This window comes from Gopherus flavomarginatus, chromosome 5 (genome assembly GCF_025201925.1).
Source record: "Gopherus flavomarginatus isolate rGopFla2 chromosome 5, rGopFla2.mat.asm, whole genome shotgun sequence".
NCBI classification, from domain to species: Eukaryota; Metazoa; Chordata; order Testudines; family Testudinidae; genus Gopherus; species Gopherus flavomarginatus.
The window spans coordinates 12,508,168-12,531,945 of record NC_066621.1 but is presented as its reverse complement, the minus strand read 5'-3'; the positions used below and the strand labels follow the sequence as shown (position 1 = coordinate 12,531,945).

General features: G+C 46.3%; 1 protein-coding gene across 1 annotated transcript in view; it reads right to left on the bottom strand.

Moving 5' to 3' along the window:
* PLXNA2 (plexin A2) overlaps window positions 1–23,778 on the bottom strand; it is a 322,697-nt gene that overhangs the window by 30,078 nt on the left and 268,841 nt on the right. The window contains exons 18-23 of the mRNA XM_050957071.1: window positions 23,384–23,623; window positions 21,278–21,421; window positions 18,877–19,111; window positions 14,629–14,771; window positions 12,558–12,826; window positions 64–130 (exon numbers count right to left, since the gene is read on the bottom strand). Coding sequence (XP_050813028.1) covers window positions 64–130; window positions 12,558–12,826; window positions 14,629–14,771; window positions 18,877–19,111; window positions 21,278–21,421; window positions 23,384–23,623 — 1,098 coding nt within the window. The remainder of the gene's footprint in view (window positions 1–63; window positions 131–12,557; window positions 12,827–14,628; window positions 14,772–18,876; window positions 19,112–21,277; window positions 21,422–23,383; window positions 23,624–23,778) is intronic.

The following is a 23,778-nucleotide window of genomic DNA, read 5'->3' as shown; positions in this document are numbered from 1 at the left end:
GCTGTGGAAGTATAAGGAGACTGGGTAAAGATAGAAGGGGATCTCCACTCAGTCTCCCCTCACCTTTAAGAATTTATGGAGGAGGAAGGCAAACCAGTTAGTCAACATCTTCTCAGCCACAGACTCGGTCCTGGAAAAAGACGAGAGGACATTTCATCATGTCTATTTAAAAAACTCAAAACAAATGACTTCCCGTCACACCAGTGACCCCTCATCTCAATAGTGCAGGAGAGCTGGGAAGTTTAAAAGCAACTATGGACAAAAGCGAAACTGATATCTTGGACTAGTCTCAAACTGAGTGAGGTATCGCTAGTTACAGACTCACCACGTCCCTTAGCAGATAGGGCTGCACTTTTCCCACAGGTCTTTGGTCATGTGAGACCATCTTCTAATCATCCTCTCCAAGCGAACAGTGCCCATCTGGAGCACAAATTCACAACAGCATTAAGATTCTGCACTGGAGGATCTGGCATCATTGTCCCTCAGCCCTGCTCCCTCCCACATTTAGCTGACAAGTTTATGCAGATCGCTCAGGAACAGAAAGGAATAAAGACCAGCTGACAGCCCATCATGAGCCCCTCTGACAGGGATGCTTGGTGGCACTTTAACTCCTTGCACGTGGTGCAAATTATACCCTATGGCTCAGTAAATCACTGGAATTTGCAGTGGTTGCTGGCAATCAGGGACAGCAGAGTGACAATGGCAGGGGAAATTGCAGCTTTCTCCGCAGCCCCACCCAGCATTCTCTCCCCACATTGTGCCCAAGATTATCTCTAATTTAAATACAATGGCTCCTAATGATAGTTTTTAATGCTGGCTCTGCAGGATTGCTGGTCTCTCTTTAAAGAGACACTGTTTCTTTTCTCGGAAGTGGGGAAAAGCTTTTGAAAGCAGCACTGGGCTGGTGACAGGATGAGGGGCCCCCTCATCTATGAGACCCTGAACTGTGCTGCAAATGTGTTCAGAAGCGGCTGTCAGGCAGGCTTCCAAGAAGTAGTTGTTGCTAGCATGGCTATAGATCAGTGGACAAGGATGTTTCTTTTGTTGCCAGCTGTGTTAGCTGGGAATGTGCTGTAAATGAATCCCTGTCCTAGGCGGTCTGGCTCTCTGTGCACTAGGGCTTTTCTGATCCTGCCCAGCATTACTCTTAGGCCTGGTCTACACTACACGTTTAAACCGAATTTAGCAGCGTTAAACTGATTTAACCCTGCACCCGTCCACACAACAAGGCCCTTTATATCGATATAAAGGGCTCTTTAAACCGATTTCTGTACTCCTCCCCGATGAAAGGAGTAGCGCTGAAATCGGTATTGCCATGTTGGATTAGGGTTAGTGTGGCCGCAAATTGACTGTATTGGCCTCCGGGTGGTATCCCACAGTGCACCATTGTGACTGCTCTGGAAAGCAATCTGAACTCGGATGCACTGGCCAGATAGACAGGAAAAGCCCCATGAACTTTTGAATTTCATTTCCTGTTTGCCCAGCATGGAGCTCTGATCAGCACAGGTGGCGATGCAGTCCCAAATCCAAAAAGATACTGGATCTGATCGCTGTATGGGGAGACAAATCTGTTCTATCAGAGCTCAGTTACAGAAGACGAAATCACAATGCATTTGAAAAAATCTCCAGGCTATGATAGACAGAGGCCACACCAGAGTGCTGTGTGACAAGCGTAACAGGAAGCCAGAGACTCAAATGGACACTCATGGAGAGAGGGAGGGGGTACTGAGGACTCCAGCTATTCCACAGTCCCCGCAGTCCCCGAAAAGCATTTGCATTCTTGGCTGAGTTCCCAATGCCTGAAGGGTCAAAAACATTTTCCTGGGTGTTTCAGGGTATATGTCGTCAATTTACACCCTTCCCCCCCCTGAAAGAAAAAGGGGAAAAAAGTGTTTCTTGCCTTTTTTCAATGTCACCCTATGTCTACTGCATGCTGCTGGTAGACGGGGTGCTGCAGCGCTGAACACCAGCATCCCCTTCCCGGTGGCAGACGGTACAATATGACTGATATCCATTGTCATCATCAGCCCGTGAGTGCTCCTGGCTGGCCTCGGTGAGGTCGGCCGGGGACGCCTGGGTAAAAATGGGAATGCCTCCCAGTCATTCCCGGCAGATGGTACAGAATGGCTGGTAACCGTCTTCATCATAGCAACTGGAGGCTGAGCTCTATCAGCGCCCCCCTTCATGTCTAAAGAAAAGATTCTGTACTGCCTGGACTATCATAGCAGCGGGAGGCTGGGCTCCTCTCCCTCGCCACCCTTTAATGTCCTGCCTGGACTATCATAGCAGCTGGAGGCTGCCTCCCCCTCATTTTATCTCACTAAAAACTCAGTGTTTCTTATTCCTGCATTCTTTATTACTTCATCACACAAATGGGGGAACACTGCCCTGGTAGCCCAGGAGGGTTGGGGGAGGAGGGAAGCAATGGGTGGGGTTGTTGCAGGGGCACCCCCTAGAATGGCATGCAGCTCATCATTTCTGCAGGATCTCTGGGGCTCTGACCCGGAGCAGCTGTGCTCTCTGGTTCTCTAGCACACTTGTCCCATATTCTAGGCAGGACTGACTTTATTTTTAGACAAAACAAAGAAGGGAATGACTCCCTGAGGACTCAGGGAGTCATTCCCTTTTTTGTCAATGCGCCCCCGGCTGACCTGAGCTAGGTCAGCCGGGAGCACCCATGATAGCAGCAGATGGTACAGAACAACTGATAACCATCATCTCATCGCCAATTTGCAATGGCATGGCAGACAGTGCAATAGGGATGGTAACCATCTCTGCTACCCTGCAAAGGCAAATGAATGCTGCTGTGTAGCACTGCAGTACCATGCCTGTCAGCAGCATCCAGTACATATATGGTGACAGTGACAAAAGGCAAAATGGGCTGTATGGTTGCCATGCTATAGCGTCTGCCAGGGCAATCCAGGGAAAAAGGGTGTGAAATGATTGTCTGCCGTTGCTTTCAGAGGAAGGATTGAGTGACGACATTTACCCAGAATCACCTGCGACACTGTTTTTGCATTGGAATCTCAACCCAGAATTCCAATGGGTGGGGGAGACTGCGAGAACTATGGGATAGCTACAGGATAGCTACCCACAGTGCAATGCTCTGGAAATCAACGCTAGCCTCAGTACATGGATGCACACCGCCAAATTAATGTGCTTAGTGTGGCCGCGTGCACTCGACTTTATACAATTTGTTTTACAAAACCGGTTTCTGTAAAATTGGAATAATCCCATAGTGTAGACATACCTTTAGGCTGCCTTTAGTACTTGGGATTAGCCCCAGTTTCAGCTATTGGTAACAGCAACTGCTGAGCCTGAAACAAACAAGCAGCTGCCCTTTGATGTGCCCAAGATGCAAAGATGTCTAGACAGGGCAACTGGTCACTCGCCATAGCCTCAGGCTGTGTCTACACTAGCCACTTTTCTGAAAAGTTTCCCACCTTTGCTTGGGGCGGCTAGTGCAGAGAGTGCTCCAGGCAGCTACTGGCATTTAATTCATCACAACTCTGCTCTGAATGGGCCCGAGCAGCCCTGTGCATAACTAACCTTGTCTAGACTAGTGCTATCAGTAGTAGAGCAGCACTGGTAATGAATTAGGGGCCCTATTTTTCCCAGTGTAAACAATGCTGAAGGCGCTGTTTAGTGTAGGGCATTAAAAACCATTAGTGTAGAGTCAGAACGAGAGACACACCATGGTCTACTTTTGTGGATGTAGAACTGAACTGAGACTCAGGAGACCGTGGTTCTAGTCATAGATGAAATGCTGATGGGGCTGCCGTGTGACCCTCCTTCATTCAGGGGATGTCTACACTGCAAAGCTGTTGACAAAACTCTCGTTTTTCGGGGGTACTTAAAAAAGCCCCCCTCCCCCCCATGAAAGACAAAAGTTTTGCCTACGCAAATGGCAGCGTGAACGCGACTTTGTCGGCAGGAGAGTTCTCCTGCTGACAAAGCTAACGCCACTCGCGGGGCTGGAAGTATTTTGTCTGCAAAAGTACCGACAAAGAGTGTTTACACATGCTGAAGTTCAGTGAAAAGGCTGTGTAGACACAAGGCATTGTCGCTAAAAGCTGCATGGTGTAGACAAACCCTCAGTCTGTCTTGTCAGGCTGTGAGCCCTTTGGGTCAGAGACTGTCTCTCATTGTGTCTCTGTATAGTTCCCAGCACTCTCCAGCTCTTACTGTAATACTGATGACAATAAGAATGTAAGAAGTTTGTGCTCGCCACAAAGCTCCTTGAATAGTAAGCAGAAGTTACAGATTCACCAGTATTTCAGCCATCAAAGCAATGAGTTCTATTTGCTAGGACACCAGGAGTTACATTATCCACGCTTATCAGTATATGACATCTGGAGGGCATTCATGAAAATGTCTGTTAATCCCAAACTGAATCACAAATGATTAACTGTCTGAAAATTCATGCTGGAAAGTGCCAATTCACTGTTCTTCTGTTTAAAATTTTTCATACATCCAATCAAAGAAGAGAAACAATAGCACGTGACTTTGGCAACTGTTACGAATTACACCAATAGGCCACACACTGTTTGTTTTTAGGCTGAGGCACACAAAACTTAAAATAAAATAGTGTTCAAATACTAAAGGTTTATTACACTTGAGCATGGTACGCTCCTGCTAGTCAGGGGCAGACCCTGGCTGCAGGTTACAGAGGGTTTATATAGTTTTTAGCAATGCATGTGATTTTTGTGCATTGTAAGCTTAAGCTAATAAACAAGCTTTTTTTAAATTTAATTTATTACAGCTAAATATTGTCTTCGTGCTGGCTAGTGCATAGTCTAGCTGTTATTTTGCATACTGGAATTTTTTTAACTTTTTTTTTTTTGTTTATGGTTTTATTTTGTTTTAACACTGCCCTTGGGACTCTGGTATGTGATGTGCTCACTTTTAGATAATGGTGGACCTGGGCTTTTCAGAATAGGAGAACTTACAAAATGGAGTTACTTATGCTAACGGCCCTTAACACAACCAACCACCAGCCACAAATAAAGAACGACCAGTAACAAACAGTCAAATCAAACAGCAGGAGAATACCACAGAATCTGACAATGATTCCTGCAGGCTATTTGGTGAATATTAACATGGTAGAAAAAAAAATCAGGATCAATCTGTGAAATGTTTGCTAATATTCAACTTCCTAATGAATAGTACTAACATACAGCATGACCAGTTCTTGTAAATTAATTTCAGATTAATGCAGAATGTAACATACTGTCCCTCTTGATGCTACAAAAATAATCAGGTGAAACAGTTGTGTGGCACAACTGTGTTATAACATGGTTTCTTCTTACCGTGGACAGAACCTACCCCCCTGTGCCATGCCATAGCCTTGTTAGGGAACTGTGTTCTAACCCTAACAGATACACAACTACAATACTTCACGCTTATACATTCTAAAAAAATTTGAGAACAAACATTACATTAATCCCTTAACTACTGCTGATGGTACTAGCATGTCCCAACATTCCACTGACTCTATAGTACACCTGTGGTACAGCTGTCATCGCAGAAGGTATCAACACTTAAAGGGTTAACATGCTCGAATTCTTTCCTTAGCTGAAGTAAAAAAGCCACTTCCTTCATCAAGGGGTCCAAGGAGTTGGAGAGTGCATAGCTCTTCACAAGCCTGTAGCCAGTTGTGTATCTTTTCCCTGCCCTCATCTACCATGGTTAGTCTTTGAAATCTGATCTGTGCTGGAGGTCTCAGCAAGTCATCCTTTAAACTCTGCTGTGTTTTGGAGTGACCTCCCTTTCCCTCTGCTGTGCCAGAAGAGGTCTGCTGAGCTGCAGAAACAGCTCCTTCAGAGTACTGCACTAGCCCCTCAGCAGGTATCATTTTTTACTCCGTGGTCGGCCTGGTATCTGGAATGCTGTTAGAGATCTGCCTCTGAAAATACAAAACAAACTCCTGAGGATTAAGGCAGCAGGGAACAATCCCCAGACTCGGAGAAAACCCTTTTCATATTAACCACATAAATGAGGGCAACTTTCCAAAAAAGCCTGATGCCAACCTATGGCTGCTCTTCTGACTCACTGGGGTGCTGGGAATAAAACTAAACAAAAAGGACCAGGAAAATCCCAAAATCAATATTTATGTTACTAATTTTCCCTTGCTTTGTCTAGTCTCTGAACTGCCATATGCTCCCTGTGCCAGGGATGAGGACAGTCATTTGATTTAATGTCAGCTTTCCTTCAGTCTCCCACAGGGGGAAAAGCAGAGAGGCAAAATAAAGAAAGAAGGAACTGAACAACAGTTATCAAGTGCTGCCACTAGAGAGCTCAAAAGTAAAATAAAATAATTTCTCACTTTGTGGCTTCTCATTCATTATTAACTTAGGACAAAATGTTCTAACTTGGATTGTTTTGCATACTAAACAAATACCCAAGGAGCTCACAGACCCACAGGGCTGGAAGAGACCTTTACTTTGTAGGTTTCCAACTGAAATATCTGGATCTTCACACCACAAAGCTGGCTTTCAAGTTCTTAGGCTTTGTTTCTTCTGGATCCTTTGCATTCTTGCCTCTTTTAATGACTGCTACATATTGCTAACCCCTTTGCTGCTGCTAGAATGTGTATGTGCCACATGGCCACCCTCCATCCCTCAAAGCAGCATCAATCCAGGTTTGTACAGCAGCAAAGGGGAAGCAGGTACTTAACAAATGTGCAGCAGGTCCTCCATTTCTCGGACAAAAGGGGGAGATGGAATAGATGTACAGAAAGGGGAAAAAGATAGTGGTGCTGGAGAAGTTTCTTTTTTCCTACATGGAGAGACACCTGAGGAGACCAGCTGGATGATAGGAGCAATGGGTGGTTTGGTCTCTCCATAAATGCCAGACACTGGTGTACCAGGCCCTGGGTCACACAAGGCAGGGGACAGAGATTCTGCAAAGTCTCCATCTACAATGAGGATTTTCTGAAATTCTCCCATCGCTAGTTTAGCCTCAGTGCAGCTCTGCCTGTGCTAGCAACAGGCTTCAAGGCTCCAGCTTTTTCACCACCAAGTTGCCTGGCGTTGCTCAGGGCACGTCCAGATGACATGGTGGTAAACGTGCTGGTGGCTGGACTATGCTGTCACTTTCCTCATTGCAAGCCCTGGTGAAGCTGCACCAAGACTAGTGCAGTGGCAGAAGAACTTCAGAAAGTTCTCAGCGTTCATTAGGCCAGTGGGTTGGAAACCTGCGTTTCATCCCAAATGCTGCCAAATGATACACTGAACCTGTAGCCACTCTCTGTGTTTGAGGCACTAGCAACGCGGGCAAGAAAGCAGGAATTATCAAAGGAACATGGGTGTCCAAATCCCATTGAATTTCATCAGGAGCTGGGCAGCTAACTCTGTTGGGCTCCTCTGAAAATCCCAGCTCACATGCTTAACAATAGGGGAGAGGAAATTGGCACAGAAGATAGTGGGACAAACCCCTTAACTCTTCACAAAAAATGCCATGGTGCCCTGTGGTAGGTTTTTCTCCCACTTACAGCAGTGTAACTCCACTGATATCAACAGGGCTACTTCTGATTTACACTGGTGTAACAGAAGGGGAAAATCAAGCCCTCAGTATCAATGCACAGCTGGCAGGACGTGTTATATGGTTTTATGGTCTCAGCTGAAAGCCCTCTCCACGAGTGAACTACCTAGAACTCAGCAGTCTGCCTCAGTAGAGGAAGTGATTGGAACTTGGAGGCGTAGCTCCATCGAGTATAAGCATATCACATATGAAGGTTGGGTCTGTAAGGCATCTCTCCATGTGCTCTTCCATCCCTGCTCACTGTCTCCCGCAGCCATGCAACTATTTGCATTTGCAAAAACCCTGGTAATGCCCAGGAGTGAGAATTATCAAATTAAAAGGGAGGATAATGAAGGCTCTTAGGGTTCATTTGGTTTCCCTGCATCACCTGCCATATCTGGGAGGATAATTCACAGAACTAATCCACGAGTCCTCAGTTCTGATAAAACAGAGCCTCCTCCCACCTCACTCTCAGGTTCTCAAATGCCACTGCTGCTGCAGAGGAGACCTCGTCCCCCAGCTCCTTCTGTATGCATTGGAATGACACCATCTGTGCCAAGTACCGATACTAGTCTTGCATGTGGCTGGCTATGCCGTATGCAAGACATACTCACTCAACACTCTGGCACGTCAGGGAGTAGGGGTTCAGGCAGCTCCACCCTCACTCTGCAAATGGCATTTGAAACAAACAGGCCACATGATTATATGTAGAATATGAACTGGCTGTTTAATTCCACAGAGAAGAGCAGGAAAGTGCCCTCATGAGCCCATTCTTAAAAGGGTAACATTAATCCTGTGTTTACATGGCAAAGCAAAGACAGGTGATATGCTACAAGAGCCTTTTAAATGGGCTTGATGGGTGAGAAATAACCCCATTCAGAACTATGCGGGGTGAGTCTCTTTCCCCAAGTCTATTTACAAGCCCAAATGATGTTTACCATTTACCATGATGTTCACGGCAGCTAATCGAAACAGAAGCATTTGACTGGGAAAGTCTGAACCAGGATAGAATCCGAACCTTTCAGCAGATGACTTGTCATCTTTTATATTAACACATTTAGCTCACAAGTTTGTGTTGGCACCAATGTACCACAAAGGATGAAAGGGGGATGTCAGTGCAGGACTGCACCGAGGGGACTGGATGGCTTGGGGGATTAGAAATAGAATATGGAGACTTTCATATCTAGATCACTGGTTCAGGCTGCTTTCAGGATGGGGCACTATTGCATAAAACTGCAGGTCAGACCACATTAGCTACCCCCGGCATTGAAAGCTCAACCCCCAGCCTCTGACTGCCAAAATAGGAGCCACACAAAGGAGTGGCTGTGTTCTCTCTCTGAGCCTTCTTTACGGTAGAAGAACATTTGCTCTTGGCTTAACTCCTTTCCTTGGCTGTACAGAGACTCTGAGTTTGAACTGCTCCCATTTCAGGACTGGATCCAACACAATTGCTCCAGCCCCTGAATTTGAGAAACAAAGAAAAAAATCATACATGCTTCAAGCCGGCAGAAACTCAAAGAGAGTGATGGCTTGCCACACACAGTCCCTGTGGGTTTGGCCCTTTCTCTGAGTCTGGTTTTTCCGTCTCTGGCAATTGGACTATGACATTGCTAGGCGGGCTCTGATGTGGTTCATTGTGTTATGAGCAAAACCTGCTGGTGGTGGTAATGGGGTGAGGGACAGGAGATGGGAGGGGGATAGTGCTGAGATCACCAGCCTTGTATTTTTAGAGCACTGTGAAAAATCATTATTGATGGCTGAGGCTGAAGACAGTTTCACAGCGACTCATCAAACCACAGGGGAAATTAACGCAGCTTCCATTTCTGAGATGAGTTATTGCCTCTGCAAACACGGCCAGATTAAGAGCAATTTCCTGCCAAGTATATTCATTGTGGCTGGAGGAATCCCTGAAAACTCCCCCAAGCTGGGAATACTCCTCATTGCTTTTGGCTTCAGTGTGGCGATGGCTCCATTTGTGGACAGGTGGACAGTGAGTGAGCACAGAGTAGGCCCTTCCTGCATCGCACAGCAACCCATGGGGCAAAGCTGAGACACAGTGGAATAGAACCAGGGCGACTCCTATGCAACAGGGCCCTGAAATGCTGTCAGTGTGAGTGCAGGGACACGGATGACTCAGGGAAGCAGGAATAGGAGGCAGCCTGTTGCCTCAGAGTCATGGGACCCAATCTGACCCAGGTTACCAAATTCAATGTTTGTCTCATCTGCAGACTGTGTGTGTGACCTAAAGTGAGTCACTTCAGCTGCCATTTACCTCAGCTCCCCAACAGTAAAACGGGGAAGTTCCTTCCTTATTGGATGCAGGGGCTGAGAGGATAAAATCTATTAATGACTGTGAGGTGCACAGATATTGTAGGGATGAAGGTCAAGTAAGTACCTAGATACATAGAACAAAAGCCCTTCTATCACAGTGACGCTGCAACTTTTGTTGCGCAGTGTCATCAGAGACATGTAGGACTGATTGGGCCAGGGAGGCTGAACCCCTAGATGCAGGCCAGAGAAGGTCTGAAGTGAGGTGGAGGTGTTTTACCACTGCCCTCTCCCTGCCAGCCCAGACTCTGGATCTGTTACTTACCCTGTCCATCTAGGCTTTTATGCCATGCTCATCTCTAGAATATCTGGACCCGGCTGAGCAGATGCTCAAAAGCATGCAGTACTGTACAAACATGCAAGAAGGGAGGTCCCTGCTCTGATGAGCTTGCAGTCTAATGAAGCAATTTATAGACACAGATGAAGAGATGCAATCAGGTGCTTATAACTGTGGAACCTTTTTCCCCATACAATTCCCTCACATTTAAAATGAAAAAAGCATAAATGCCAAGGTTTTTCCCTTTCGCTTTGATCTGGCACAGGCTGATTAGAAAAGCTCTGCACTCAAAAAGTGAACAGATCAGCTCAAACGAGATCGTGCCTATTGTGGTCCCTGCAGTAGCGCTCTCATAGGCCCTGCTTCAACCTCTGAAACAATAATTAAATGCAAACATGCAACTGGATGGCCAGTGTTTTACAGGCACAACACCCACGTTATGTCTCCAGTAACACTCACTCTTGTGCAGTGGGTGCCCCTAAAAAAGCAATAGCCAGTGGACTGTGATATGATGTGCGAGCTCACCAGCATATTCCCCATATTTAGAATAAGATATTCCAAATATAACACTGTACAAATCAGACACTGTAGGCTAGTGAATACTGAGGGGTGAGCGGCGCCCTCTGTAGCACTTTGTGTTACTCATGGGCAGTGTTTGCCTTTAAGGTTTAGTGGAACCCACTACTCTGGGTTCAAGTGATGTCTCCTTATGTGCATCACTTAGAGTAACATTAAAAGCTTCCCCTTCTTTTCCAAATCCCAAAATACCTGAATTAATTCCATGTTGTCCCCACTCTCTTTGGACAAGCAGGGTGCTACTCTACAGAAGAAATGTGGCCAAGATGCATGAGCCTCCACAGCAAACTCTGTGTGTGCCTATCTGCCCTAACGCCGCACTAATGCAGCCTTGAACAGAAGAAGAGCCGGGACTGGCAGCAGAATCAAACACATAGAGCAACGTGAATTCTAAGAAACACGCGGTGTGCTTTTGTTTCAATTATTATGGTGCCTTCACACACACAGATCACTTAGGGTGCAGGGTACTGGCCAAGACTGCCCCAGATCATTCTCCCTCCAGTCCCCACACCATTTCCAAATCCCAAGAGCATCCCTTTGCTTTTATTCTCACCCTTAAGCCAGTTTCCTCCATCTGGCACCTGCTTCCCCTGCCAGCCCAGCTGGAAGATGGACTGAGGTGCAGGGGGAAGAGAAATGGTCTGACATTGAGATATCAGAGTAACCTCAGGGGTCATCTGGCACCAATGAGACTGATGGTGATGTCAGCCTTCACCCAATGATGATGAGAGGAGGCTTCCAGTCCTGGCTCAGCTCAGTCAACTTCATGGGCACCAGGACACCCCATTTGTCAAGCAGAACTCTCCAGGGGTGGAGGTGTTGGCACACCGTGAAGTTTCAGTCATGCTACATGGAGTGGTGGCAGAAAGAAAAATGCATTGCTCCATTGGGAACCTTCAAGAGTCCATCCATTTTCCTTCCCTGTCTCTAGAAACATGGGGTTAATGCTATCATATGTTTTCATGGATGGTTGCACAGCATCTTAAACTTGATCCAAGAGAACTATTACCTCTCATACTTCTCTTTCACTCTTAATCCCTCACTGTCCCCCTTGACTCCACTCATTCCTCCCCTCCTTCTGCACGACAGAACAGGGCAGCCCCACCCAAAACAGCCAAACACAAAAAGGAACCAGCTCTGAGCAGGGTCCCCAGTCCCTTCGAGCCTCCCATCCCCCAAAGTGAATAACAAAGAAGTGACAAATCCAATCTCCTCAAGATAACCAGGTTAGAAGCAAGGGAACTGCCCACCAAGAAACCACCTGGGCTGGGAATAAAAAAACTGACATCTGGAAAACGTAGAGTAAAATTGCTAATGTCCCTGAAGGTCAGGGGTCAGCCTGCCAATGCTGAATAATGCGTTTTAACTGTCAAGCTGTCCAAACCTCCACCACGCACTCTCACTTATTACTGTCAACCGGGTCACCCAGGCTGGAGCCACTCACCCCCCATGCTGAGCCTTCCCAGGGCTCCCAGTGCAACTAGATAGAAAGATCATACCTGGATCTCCCCTCAGTACCTGAGAGGCCAAGGGAAGTGGAAAAGCAATGAATAAAAGCATGATGGGAGTTGCACAGGGCAAGTTCGTTCTGCACTTCGAGGGTTTGTCTGGACTGGGGTTTCCTTGCTACTCACTGCCAGATCCTGCTATATGCAACTTTTCTTTGGGACTTGCCAGTGTGCACGTGTGTGTGCGTGCACCACTGGTAGCCATGCGGCTTTCATTGCCCCTACCCCTTCCCCTCGCCAAGGCTCTTCCCTGGGTGGAGAGGGGACAGCAACTGCATGACTGTATGATGTTGATTCCTTTATCTGGGCATGCCCCTGCAGCTTCCTCCCCCTGCCACTCATCTTACCTGCGCAGGAGCAGTTTGGGGTGATTCTTATTCTCCAGGTTCTTCTCAATCAGGTCTGAGAGCAGCTGCTTCAGCACATCAGTTGCGTATTCCAGCTTTCCCTGCAGGCCCGTCATGATAAGGGAAGCCACATTGCCACGGTCGCGCATGGAGAAGCTACGCTGCAGCTCCAGGGTCCGGATGAATGTCAGCAGAAACACCTTGTTGTTGATTAGCTGGGCAAAGAGCTTCAAGGCCTTCTCCACATTCTGCTGCCCGTTCCCTTGGACCTGTAAGCAGGGAGCAACAATCTCAGCATGCCACTGAAAGAAACAGTGCCCCTATCTGCCTTCACCATTGCTGTGAATCAGGCTCGCTGAACACCAAAGCCTCTGCTTTGAGGCTGAAAGCCCTACAAGTGACATACATTTTGTATTTGTTCTGAAAAAAAAAAAGTGGCACTCCCATAAGTAAATTAATTACAAATTTAGACTATTGCTTTATTATAGAGAAACAGTAAAACATTAATTGAGGCTTTCAGCCAGTCCTGGTTTTAAGTAATTCATTATGAGTCAAAATGATAAACTACATTAAGCAATTCTTTACTAAACATCTTGGAACAGTATATATTGGTTCTACTAACGTTATATAATTAAACAACTGTGTAATTGGCAACACATTTATCACTCCTGCAGTTCTGTTTTTCATAAGTGAAACCAATAAAAAGCAGCCACATTTGTTAGAAAATCAGCTTACTTGGCAATTTAAATCATCATCATATGTGGGACTGGAAAATGTTGAAGATTGGCAATGGGAGAAGTCGATTCAAAAGCAGCCTGTCTGAGTTCAGTGCTTGAGTTGTGGGCAGCTGTTTGCTGTTAGAATTTTCATCTAATTAATTAATTTTAATTAGAGCTTTTTTATTATATTAATAATCTCTTATATTTCTATAATGACTTTCATTTCAAAGGATCCCAAAGCATAACTTGATACAAATGATATGCAGGGATCCCTTCATCCACCAGTGAAATGCAGTCACCTCTAGAGTGATATACAGTGATTGCTCAATACCACACAGCACTGTTTGGCCAAAAGCACATTTAACTGGAACTTGAAGGGTGGATTTATGGAAGCAGAACACAATTATCCATACTGGAATCTGGCCAGGATAGCAGGAGCAACACCTGCTCATGTCAACGATTCCAGGGCAAATATAATGACCAGAAGGGGTCAAGGCCTCTCTTTTACATCTCATCCCAAAGATAGTGGGTGAGTCCTCAGCTGGTGTCAACTGGCATAGATCCATGGACCTAACTGGAGCTATGCCAATTTACCAGAGTTGAGAACTAGTCCAATACCTCCAGGGCCTCTGATGCCATGCTGGGGCACTAAGTCAACACCAACTCAAAGGGAAGAGTGCTACATTATAATTGGTATTACTTTCTGCAGCACAAGGGTTTGCTTTGAAGGCCTCTCTTCCAGGTACTGACTCAACCCAATCCAGTGTTGTTTGCAGGATTCTTATGGGAACACAACACAGCACTGACACTGAAATTTTAATGAACGGCTTATCTAAAAAAAAAATGGGGGGGAGGGAATGAAAACTGCCGACATACAGCAAATCCTGGGCCAGGTCATCCCAAGGTGAAAAGCTCATCCCTTGCGGGAGCACCACAATAAGTAGCCGGATACCCTTTGCTTTTCTCTCCACAATAAAGGGATTAAAAGAGACTTTAAAAAGACACTGATAAGAAAGGCAGCCAGTTTGCAGCTGGGCTTGCAAGCTCCATGGTAGTGCTTTAGCAATGAAAATAATATTAAAAAAACCCAAAACCAGCCCCAGAAGAGAGCAGGAAGAAGCAAACCATGTGTTAAACTGATAAAATGCCAGGCCATTTGTTAAAATGAACTCTGTGCTTATTTCACTTACCCGAGTGCTTCTAATAAGATTCGATGAGGGAGGTGGGAAGGTGCTTCACAGCTCTGTGAGTTTCAATCTAGCTTCCCAGAAAGGACCAGAAAAATAGTCCAAACTATGTAAGCACTAGAAGCAGCAGAGAGAGGGAGAGCATGTGCCCAGCCATTTCATTACCTCCAGCTCACGCAGGACAGGGTGGTCCTCAATGCCAGGGAAAAGGACCCTCATGGCATATGTCCGATAATCAAGGTATGGGATCCCGGAGCGATCCAGGTCACTGGTTAATTCATTGATGTCTGTCTGCAGCTCTGCAAAAGCTATGGGGGGTGGGGGAGGGGAAGGCCAGGAGGAGAGAGAAAAAGAAGTGAAATCAAAGGGGACCATGAGGAATTGAGTCTAAACAACAGGGGCTTTGGGAACAGCCAGCAGTCGGCCTTCCTGGCAGGCAAATCCAGGACAGCAAATGAGCCATCTTGGGAAACTTGGTCACTGTAGGACCTCACTGTGTTGCTCAAACATGCCGTCATGGCTGGGAGACACTTTCACAGCAGCAGCAGAGAGAGGGAGTGTGGGTGCGCACAAGTACGTGCGAACACTGTGCAAAGAACAGATGCTGAGGATAAAAGATGTTTGCTAATTTGTATGCAGTTCACACCTTGTGTACGAGCACCCAAAATACCTTGAAAGGCTCCAGCTAGAAATAAGGATACCCTTTTTAAATTGTTGTGCCTACCACATTCTCTCTCTCTTTCTCTTCTCTACAAGTAACACCGCTAACCTAATATCATGCTTCAGGGCCTAAAATGCAGGCTGCAGGGATCAAGAAGGTATTTATCTGTCCATGTACGGTACAGCCTAGACACAGATATTATGGAGGTTCGTGCAGCGGGGGGTGGAGGTGAGGTGAAGTGAAACATAAGATGCTGAATGGAGTACTATACTTGATGGACTGATGATGCTTCCATCCATAGTTTCTAGGACTTCAGCTAGGCTGTCCTCAACCATGAGTCCATTTGTCTGTCCTACATTCATGTCATTCTTTGCCTTGTTTGCAAGGGTCTCCTCATATTTTGTTTGGTTGTGTGTGCTGATGCAAATTTCAAGAACATGAATATAGATCATTCTCTGAAATTTGCTGCATTCTGTTTATTTTTTCCCTTGATCCACGAAGCTTCCTTCAAATTAGATCTTTTCTAGGATGCACAACAGCAAACCTTCCCAGAACGTTTTTTTTTTTTTTTTTTTTTTGGTCAGAAGTCAGCCTCAGGTTAGCCTGCTGCTGCTTGGCTTCCAGCAAGCATCATTTAAGTTCCATCTTTGTATCCTTGTTGGGATGCCAAGCCCAGCCTGCCTTGTTGCTAGGGACTAGATTCCTACACTCTGAAATTTGTAAGAGACAATTTCAACGAGTTAAAACAAGTACAAGGTTTCTGAAAAGCAAGAAGAGGAGGAGATTCTTTCTATCCCAAAGGTTCTGCTCTTGCTAGCTCGATGGCCGCTGCTGGGAAGAGTTTATTTTTTCACCCACAGTTATGCTGCCAAAAGAGAAATGTGATTATTAACTGAGATTTTTATCTAGAGAGGTTATTTGTCTGAACTGCTCAATCTCTTTGATGCAGAGCATGCTGCATAGAAGACAACTTGGATCGTATCCACATGCACCCTTGGTACCTGCATGAACCCTCTTAAATGCACTCTCTACCACAAGTGCTCAATCTCCTCTGCAAAATGTACTGACTCTCACTTCCTCTGAACCTACACACACCCCATTTACAAATGCACAGCTCCCTACACCCTCAACACAGGCCTTCCAATGTGTATACACTGATTCTCAGCCACCCAATGTACAAATTAGCTTCCATCCCTACCTTTCACCCCAAGTAAAAATGCACATCCGTGACACAGCCCCGCAATGCAGTACCCCAATACTCTAACCCCTCCCAGAATGTAATCTTTGACAGCAAAGCCTGAGCACAGGACAGCAGCCCTGTGGTGTCTGCACCTGCACTACACTCCCAGCCTGTTTTCTCCTCAGCATCTAGGATGCCATGCTGGGCTCCCAGAGGCATGCTTCCAGCAGGTGCAGTGTGGACTCTTTTCTCTCTTTGTGCACCAGAATTATTCCACTTTCTGGTTCTGTCTCATTCCTTGTCAGAACCATACAATTCCTATAGGGTCAGAGTCCCCTTATGTCCATACGAAACCCCTTCAGCAAGAGGCCATTAGAGAATGAGACATATTGACCAGGCACTCTGGGGCCTGAGCAGTTTCCACAATGTAATCTCGATGTGTCACTTTAAGCAGGATCAAACTCTAATCCTATTCGCCGCACATTAGGCTGTGTCTGCATCCGATACACTTGTTACGGCCTTCCCTAGTTGTGGGGGCAGGTGTGCTTGCCTCAAAGGTGCAGAGACTCTCCCGCTCTCTGAGCGCATGAAGGCAGACACTGACCTAACCTTTCCTCTGAAGCTATAAACAGGCTCAGGAGGCCTTAGATTCAAACCAGTTCAAAGGCAACACAGTATAAACAGGAGCTGGTTACCAGGGAAACCAGACCTGAGACTAGGTACTAGAGTTGGCATCAAATCAATAGAACTCAACGAGAGGAAAACTCTGCAAAGCAATATGAAGTTTCTCAGGAAAAGGGGTCAATTTATAAACTGATTGCCTACAATTTTTCACCATGGTGATTTTTAAAATTTTTTATATAACATATCTGCCAACATGTAGAGGAGAAGATGATTAGCTACGCTGAGCAGGAAAGGGGCGAGATAGAGAAAACTGCATATAACATGAACTCACTAAAGAACAGAGCTCAGTAAAGGGCTGTAGAACATTCAGAGCTACAGTGCCATGATACAGAAAGTGTGTGGTGTCTGTCTGTGTGTTTTAGTGACTGCGTATGTGTTCACATGTCTGTGCAGGACTCTGCCTGTGTGTTTAACTATAGCCCTGTCTACACTAGGGGATTTGAGAAAAACATTCCCACTGGCGCTCCCACTGGTTCAACTGCCCTGAAGCTGGGGAGGACCTAGTGGAGAAAAGGCTCTGGGGACTTCCGAAGGTTTTACCTCTGTGTCATTTAACTAGCTCAGAGCCAAAAATGCTCACAGCTTCATTGTTCTAGGGCTCCTTAACATTGATGCAGCTGATCTTGTGGGAATTTCCCACTGAAATCCTGTGGGGCAGACCAGGCCCGTGTGTGAATGCATGTCCAGGCATTTCGGTGAGTGAATGTGCCATTTTCAAATGTTCCTGCAATTTAGTTGAAATGGATAAAAGGAGGTGAAGTGGATTTAGCATTTACCAGTGAGAGAAGAGGAGCAGTAGCAAAGCATAAGTTCCTGACTGACACAAACAAGCCGTGGACTGCAGCTGCATTTTTTTCCTGACATGACAGCATCTAGAATTCCTCAGAAGTCACCCTGTTCTAGTCATTTGTCAGTACCGTGACTGTCTGAAGCCCTGGAAATCCCAAAGGGGGAGGCTCTGATCTAGATTAGAACATTTTGCAATAAGCTGAAGGGACATAGCCCCATCCTTAACAGAGGCTTGCATGAGAGAGGATCAGGAATCCAGGCAGAACTTGGACACAAACCCAGGATTCCTTCAGGGTCTGCTTTCCAGGAGGATGTTTTTCCTCCTCTTTCATGACCTTAGATAGTGAAATCCAGGCACCTGCCTGTGTGGGCGGATTGAGGGAATCATTAGAAATCCCTGCTTGATTTCTAAAGAAACCAACTGGGCCGACACAGCAACACTTCCAGAAAGCCCCGCCTGAGTCTGCAACCAATACGCTCTAAGAGGGAGAGACGCCAGATCCAGGCTAGCTAGATCTCATCTCACATTCCCCTCCTACTTTTGTTTTTTATTTTCATGCTAATTCTGTCCTGCTCTGATAGCCCTGCAGATCCCAGGACACTGACAGCTCTCCCATCGCTGTCAGACTCACCCTGGGGTGGGAGGGGAGAAAAGAGGCTCCCATCTAAGTGGGGCGCTCTGCATCCACAGCTTCTCTGCAGATGCGATGGTGCCAATTGCAATGCAGACACTCTTCCAGTAGGAAAGGAACAGAGCCGCCAGCTCAGGAGTGAGAGAGAACCTCTCCACTTCAGACACTGGGGGGATTTTCAATTAGTATGTCACATTTACCCAGTAAGGAAGAGGAAACCATTTCTTGCCAGGTCTGTGAGATTTGGCGATGGCTCGGGGCAGTTCAAATGCCTGGGTGACATGGACAGGTTACACAGGGCCCTCAGAACAGAGACCCCTACCTGGCATTTGGAGTTGTACCTTTGGCCTCCCTGTAATTTCTGCTAATGTGCACAGCCCCACATACGCTGGCTTTGGGGAATGCAGTTACATCAAAGCCCATTCCCCTTTGCCCCGTCCTGAACACAACAATAACAGGGTACTGACCCTCCTTGCATTCCAGGGCCACCCGAGACTCCAGGTTGTCCATCTGCATCTGGAGCCTTTTGAGGGTGAGGTCGTTCTCCCGGGACTTGCGCTTGTAAGCGATGAGGACGATGATGACAATGATGAGAAGCAGGCTGCCTCCCGCCGCAATGCTGACGATGGCGGGCAAGGTCAGCAGGCTGTCCGAGATCACATTCACCGAGCCAGGGGAGAAGATGATGCCACCCACGTGCACCTAGCCAAGCAAAACACAGGGAGGCTCAGCCAGCGGGCTCTGCCTGCTGTGACCAGATGAGGGGTGGGGCAGTTACACCAGCTGGGGCTGGTATTTGGATGAAGAACTGATCAACTTTGAGAGTATCTCCACCCCTTTTAGGCAAAGCCAGTGTGCTTCCCATGCATTTGATACTCTACATTAACTATAAGCTCTCCCGAGAAACACTGGGTCCCCCCTCCTAAATTCTTTGTGGCTTAGTTTGGCTTCCCATTTCAGAGACATTGGGCTCTCCTCATCTATTCTAACATGTGCTTTCTCTATAGGTCCCTTCACCACAGTGTGAAGGCACCCAGTTTCTCCCTGCTGCCCCAGGATCTGTCTTGTTTGGTCAGTTTCAGCTACTGCATGACAAGACATACAAGTGCTGTGACAGCAGCCTGGTGTTTTCTCCAACATCTCACTCTGTCCCTAGGTTATGCTGTTCCGTACTGATATCTGGTGGAAAATCTCTGGTCCTTGCTTATAAGCTGAAGAAATCTTTTCTCATTTACTCCCTAATATTTTGGACACTGGAGCAGAAAATCTCTCTCCATTTCAATCTCTCCTCTGTCATGTTGGAGGCTATGCTGTTCCTCTCTGGTTTTGGACTGTGCTTTCTCTCTCCCATTCCCCATGTCTAGCTTACGGTCACTCATCATGCACTCGGTAAGACGCTGTCTTTGTTCATCACCTTTCACTGTGGAGAGGTTTCTGCCACTACAATGGCTTTGACATCTCATCATGGAGGACACTGGATTCACCCCTGGAACTACCACTGCTCGCTCCTGATACAATCCCAGCAGTGCTGCTGACCACACTCTGTTCTGCTCACTCGCCCATGCTGGGGAAACTGATTTCTTCCCTAGTGGTTATCTCAGCAAGAGAGAAGAGCCAGGGACAAGAAACAGTGGCCTCTGAATAACTAGTGCTCGTTCCCCCTGCTCAGATGCCTGATAGACTTTCTCAGCTGCCAAAGCCCCTTTCTTTATTGGTTAGGGAGATCATTCCCCAGTCTGCAAAGATGCCATCAGAAGACATGGCAAACAGTCTGTCTCAGTCACAACTAAGACCATATGAACACTGGCTGCCTTCAAAAAAGGGGCACAGCCTATTTGAAACACACAGACGGCTTCAGTTCATGATAAATACGTCAGCCTTTCACTATCTCAGGCTTTGTTCTTATTATCTGATGGCTCCATTTGACTTTCATTTCACAGGCTTTCAACTCCCTTTTGTAAACTGCGGACATTAGAGACAGAGTGACAATTCCACTGGCAAAGGAGTTCAAGGAAAACCAAGAAAGCAGGCTGGGTGAGAAGAGAAAAGAGAAGAGGCTATATATGAAAGCTGTGGTATAAACAGACTGGGGGTTAAAATGGGTTAGGGTTTTCTTGAATGTGCCAAGGCCTCAGATATAAGCAACTGTCAGCAGGGATGCTCTAGTGTGAATTATACTGTGATATTTCAAATATGTTTTGGTTGCTGAACTTGAAGAAAAATAAATCACAATTAAAGCCTCATTCGAGCTCTACCTAGACTCTTCAGCAGCTGCCCACTTGGTCTCCAACTGCATCAGAGAGGAGTAACACTGCAATAAATGAAAACACAGGAGCTGCCATGCTGGATCAGCTGCTAGCCCATCAAATTCAGTACTCAGCAGAGGCCTGTCTCTGATGCTTCAGGAAAAGGCAAAAATCCCCCTAATACACCTGGCCAATTGTATCATGCTGTCCATGGAAGCAAAATTCCTTCCTGACCCCTGCAGATGTTACAGGAAATTCACTCATGCCTTATAGAATGAACAACAAATAAAGAACGGTGAAAGAATATGATAAGAATATGATACTTGGTACTGATGTCCTGCTGACATAAATACTTGAGTTTCCTGGAATCTCTAGCAAGCCCGGACAGTAGAAGGGCATCTCCCATGAGAGGATAGGGATTTCCTCCTTTCTAATCCACAGCAATGCTTAACTTCCTATTAAACAGCCATAAAGGGAGGTAAATCCTATCTGATTCCTGACAATTCTAGAAGAAATGGCACTCAGCTGCCTCAGTGAGCCATACAAGGAAGGAAGGAAGGAGGGAAGGAAAGATTAGATACATAGGTATATAAGGTAGCTTCATGGTGTGTTTTGACCTCACCATAACTTTGTGCTGCCCGGTGAGGTTGGGGGGCTCACACAGCAGTTGGGTCTCAGACACAGTGACAGCACAGGGGGTATCTCCAATCAGGACAGTGTAGTTTAGCTTTGCTCCTCCGGAAGCTGGTGGGCACAGATTTTTGCCCTATTGACAAAGGTAGAGAGACTGCATAAAGATTCAGCATGTTCCTTGGTCACTGCTCATCTGCCCTTTATCCTCAGTCATAGCTTGCATATGCTTCGAAAGGAAAGCCTGGGTGTCACTCCTTTCCAATTTCCACTGGCTTCTCTCTCCAGTTGGCAGAACCTTTCTACATCATTTACACTCTAAGTCCCAATAATGGAGGGTGGAGAAGACAGGCCTACAAGGTGTATTACTATGTCTAAGGCTACGTCTACACTAGAAACTTCAAAGTGCTCTCGTGGGAACGGTACTGCGGGAACGGTCCCGCGGTAGCGCTTTGAAATGCGAGTGTGGTCGTGCGGGAGCTCTCCCAGCACTCCTGGTAATCCACCTCCACAAGGGGATTGGCTCTCAGCACTAGCAGTCTGTCTACACTACCACTTTAAAGCGCTCACACTTGCTGCGCTCAGGGGGGTGATTTTTAACACCCTATAGCTAGCAAGTTAGAGTGCTATAAAATATAAGTGTAGACAAGCCCCAAGGCTATGTCTAACTGTGCACCTTACAATGGTGCGGCTGTGAGGCTGCAGCTGTGCCGTTGTAAGGTGTGCTGTGTGCCTGCTCTTTATCGCTGGGTGAGAGCTCTCCTAGCAACAAAATTAAAACCACCCCTAATGAGGGGTAGTAGCTTCATTGCTGGGAGCATGGCTCCTGCTGACACCGGTGCTTTTCGTCACTAAAACTTCTGTAGCTCAGGGGGGTGTTTTTTCACATCCCTGAGCAACAAAAGTTTTAGTGACGAAAGTGCCAGTGTAGACACAGCCTAAGCTTGTTGTACTGTTGTGTCTCAGGCTCGGTGCGTACCTTCACTTGGCACAATGATGTCAGATAGAGATGTGATTTTTTTTAAAAACCAGTAAAAGCTAAAATGTAGACACCGTTATACCAATGTAAGATGGTACAGCTAATTTTCTTTGCTAAACCAGAATAAGCTATACAGATATAACCACTTATATACTAGTATAATGGTGTCCACGCTTTTTGGGAGGGTTTTTGCGAGCCACTTTAACTATGCTGGCACAGTTAAAGCAACAACACTTTTAAATGTAGACAAGACCTCAGATTTGTGAGAGCCTCAAGCTAATAAAACTTTACGTGGTACAGCAGGGGCATGATTTTTTATGACACTACTATTCTGGAAAAAACCCTAGTGAAAACACAGTTATACCAGCAAAAAAGTACTTTTGCCCATATATCTTATTTCATTCAGGGATATGGTATAATAAGCTATGCCTGCAAAAGCACTCCTGCGTCTACATTGGGAGGGTGCGCCAATACAGCTATACCACAAACCTTTTTCTAGTGTGGACAAGGCCTAAGAATGTGGGCAATTGAATTACCCAGACAAAATTCCCCTGGGCTCAGGAATTTTCCCCACATTGTGTAAGATAAGAAGTTTTTACCTCTTCTTCCTTGTTCACTTAGAAGGTCATAAACAAATGGCACCACACTCAATAAGAAATACTTGATGTTGCTACAATATCTTTCAACCCAATGTGCTTATGCAGCACCACATAAATAATGTCACATCTGGAGGGTGCTGCACAACGCTAGAGCAAACCCCTGCTCACACAAAAAGCCCTGCCCGGGTCTTTAAAATTCATGCAGAGCTGGCAGTTTTTAAGGTCTCACCTGAAAGACCCTCAGAGTAAAGTGCATCTACCTACTTGGGAAGAGTGAAGGGCTGAGTCAACCTGTGACATCAGAGATCCTGTGTATTTGAAACCTCCTCTCCTCACGGAGTTTGCCAGCTGACCAGCAACTCTGTAACAAGGTCTTGATCTCCCACCCTGCTCCTGGGGCTTAGACTTCACTCTTTCCCATGCCATTCATTTCTCATTCCAGGGTATGCAGCTTTCTGAACTAAAGAGAGAGCAGCTGGACTGTGTAAACTACTGGAACTAATATCTCCGGCATTTGTACCTTGAGGATGATGGGCGATCCTGGCTTCTGATCCAAAACCCCAGTAGGGCTCAGAAGCTCAAATGTTGGGTTTGGGTAGTAAACAAACTTAGTGTCATTATAGATCAGCAGGGACTGCACATTGTTAAAGACAAAGCCAAATTCATCCGGTCGCTCGACAGCATCCAAGCCAGGTCGGTACTCGGGAGTGAGGGGTGGAGCTAAGCAAGTCAGGGTAGTTGTGTTCACAGTCTTACAGACCTGGAGTGGAAAGGGAAACGAGAGAGGAAGATTAACACTTTGAATGAGAAATCTCTTTTACGGTCTGATCTTTGCCTAGACATAACACTCAGTGGCAAATTGACTTCTATGAAGTTACACTCATTTAGGCTTTGTCTACTGTACGGTTGCTAATT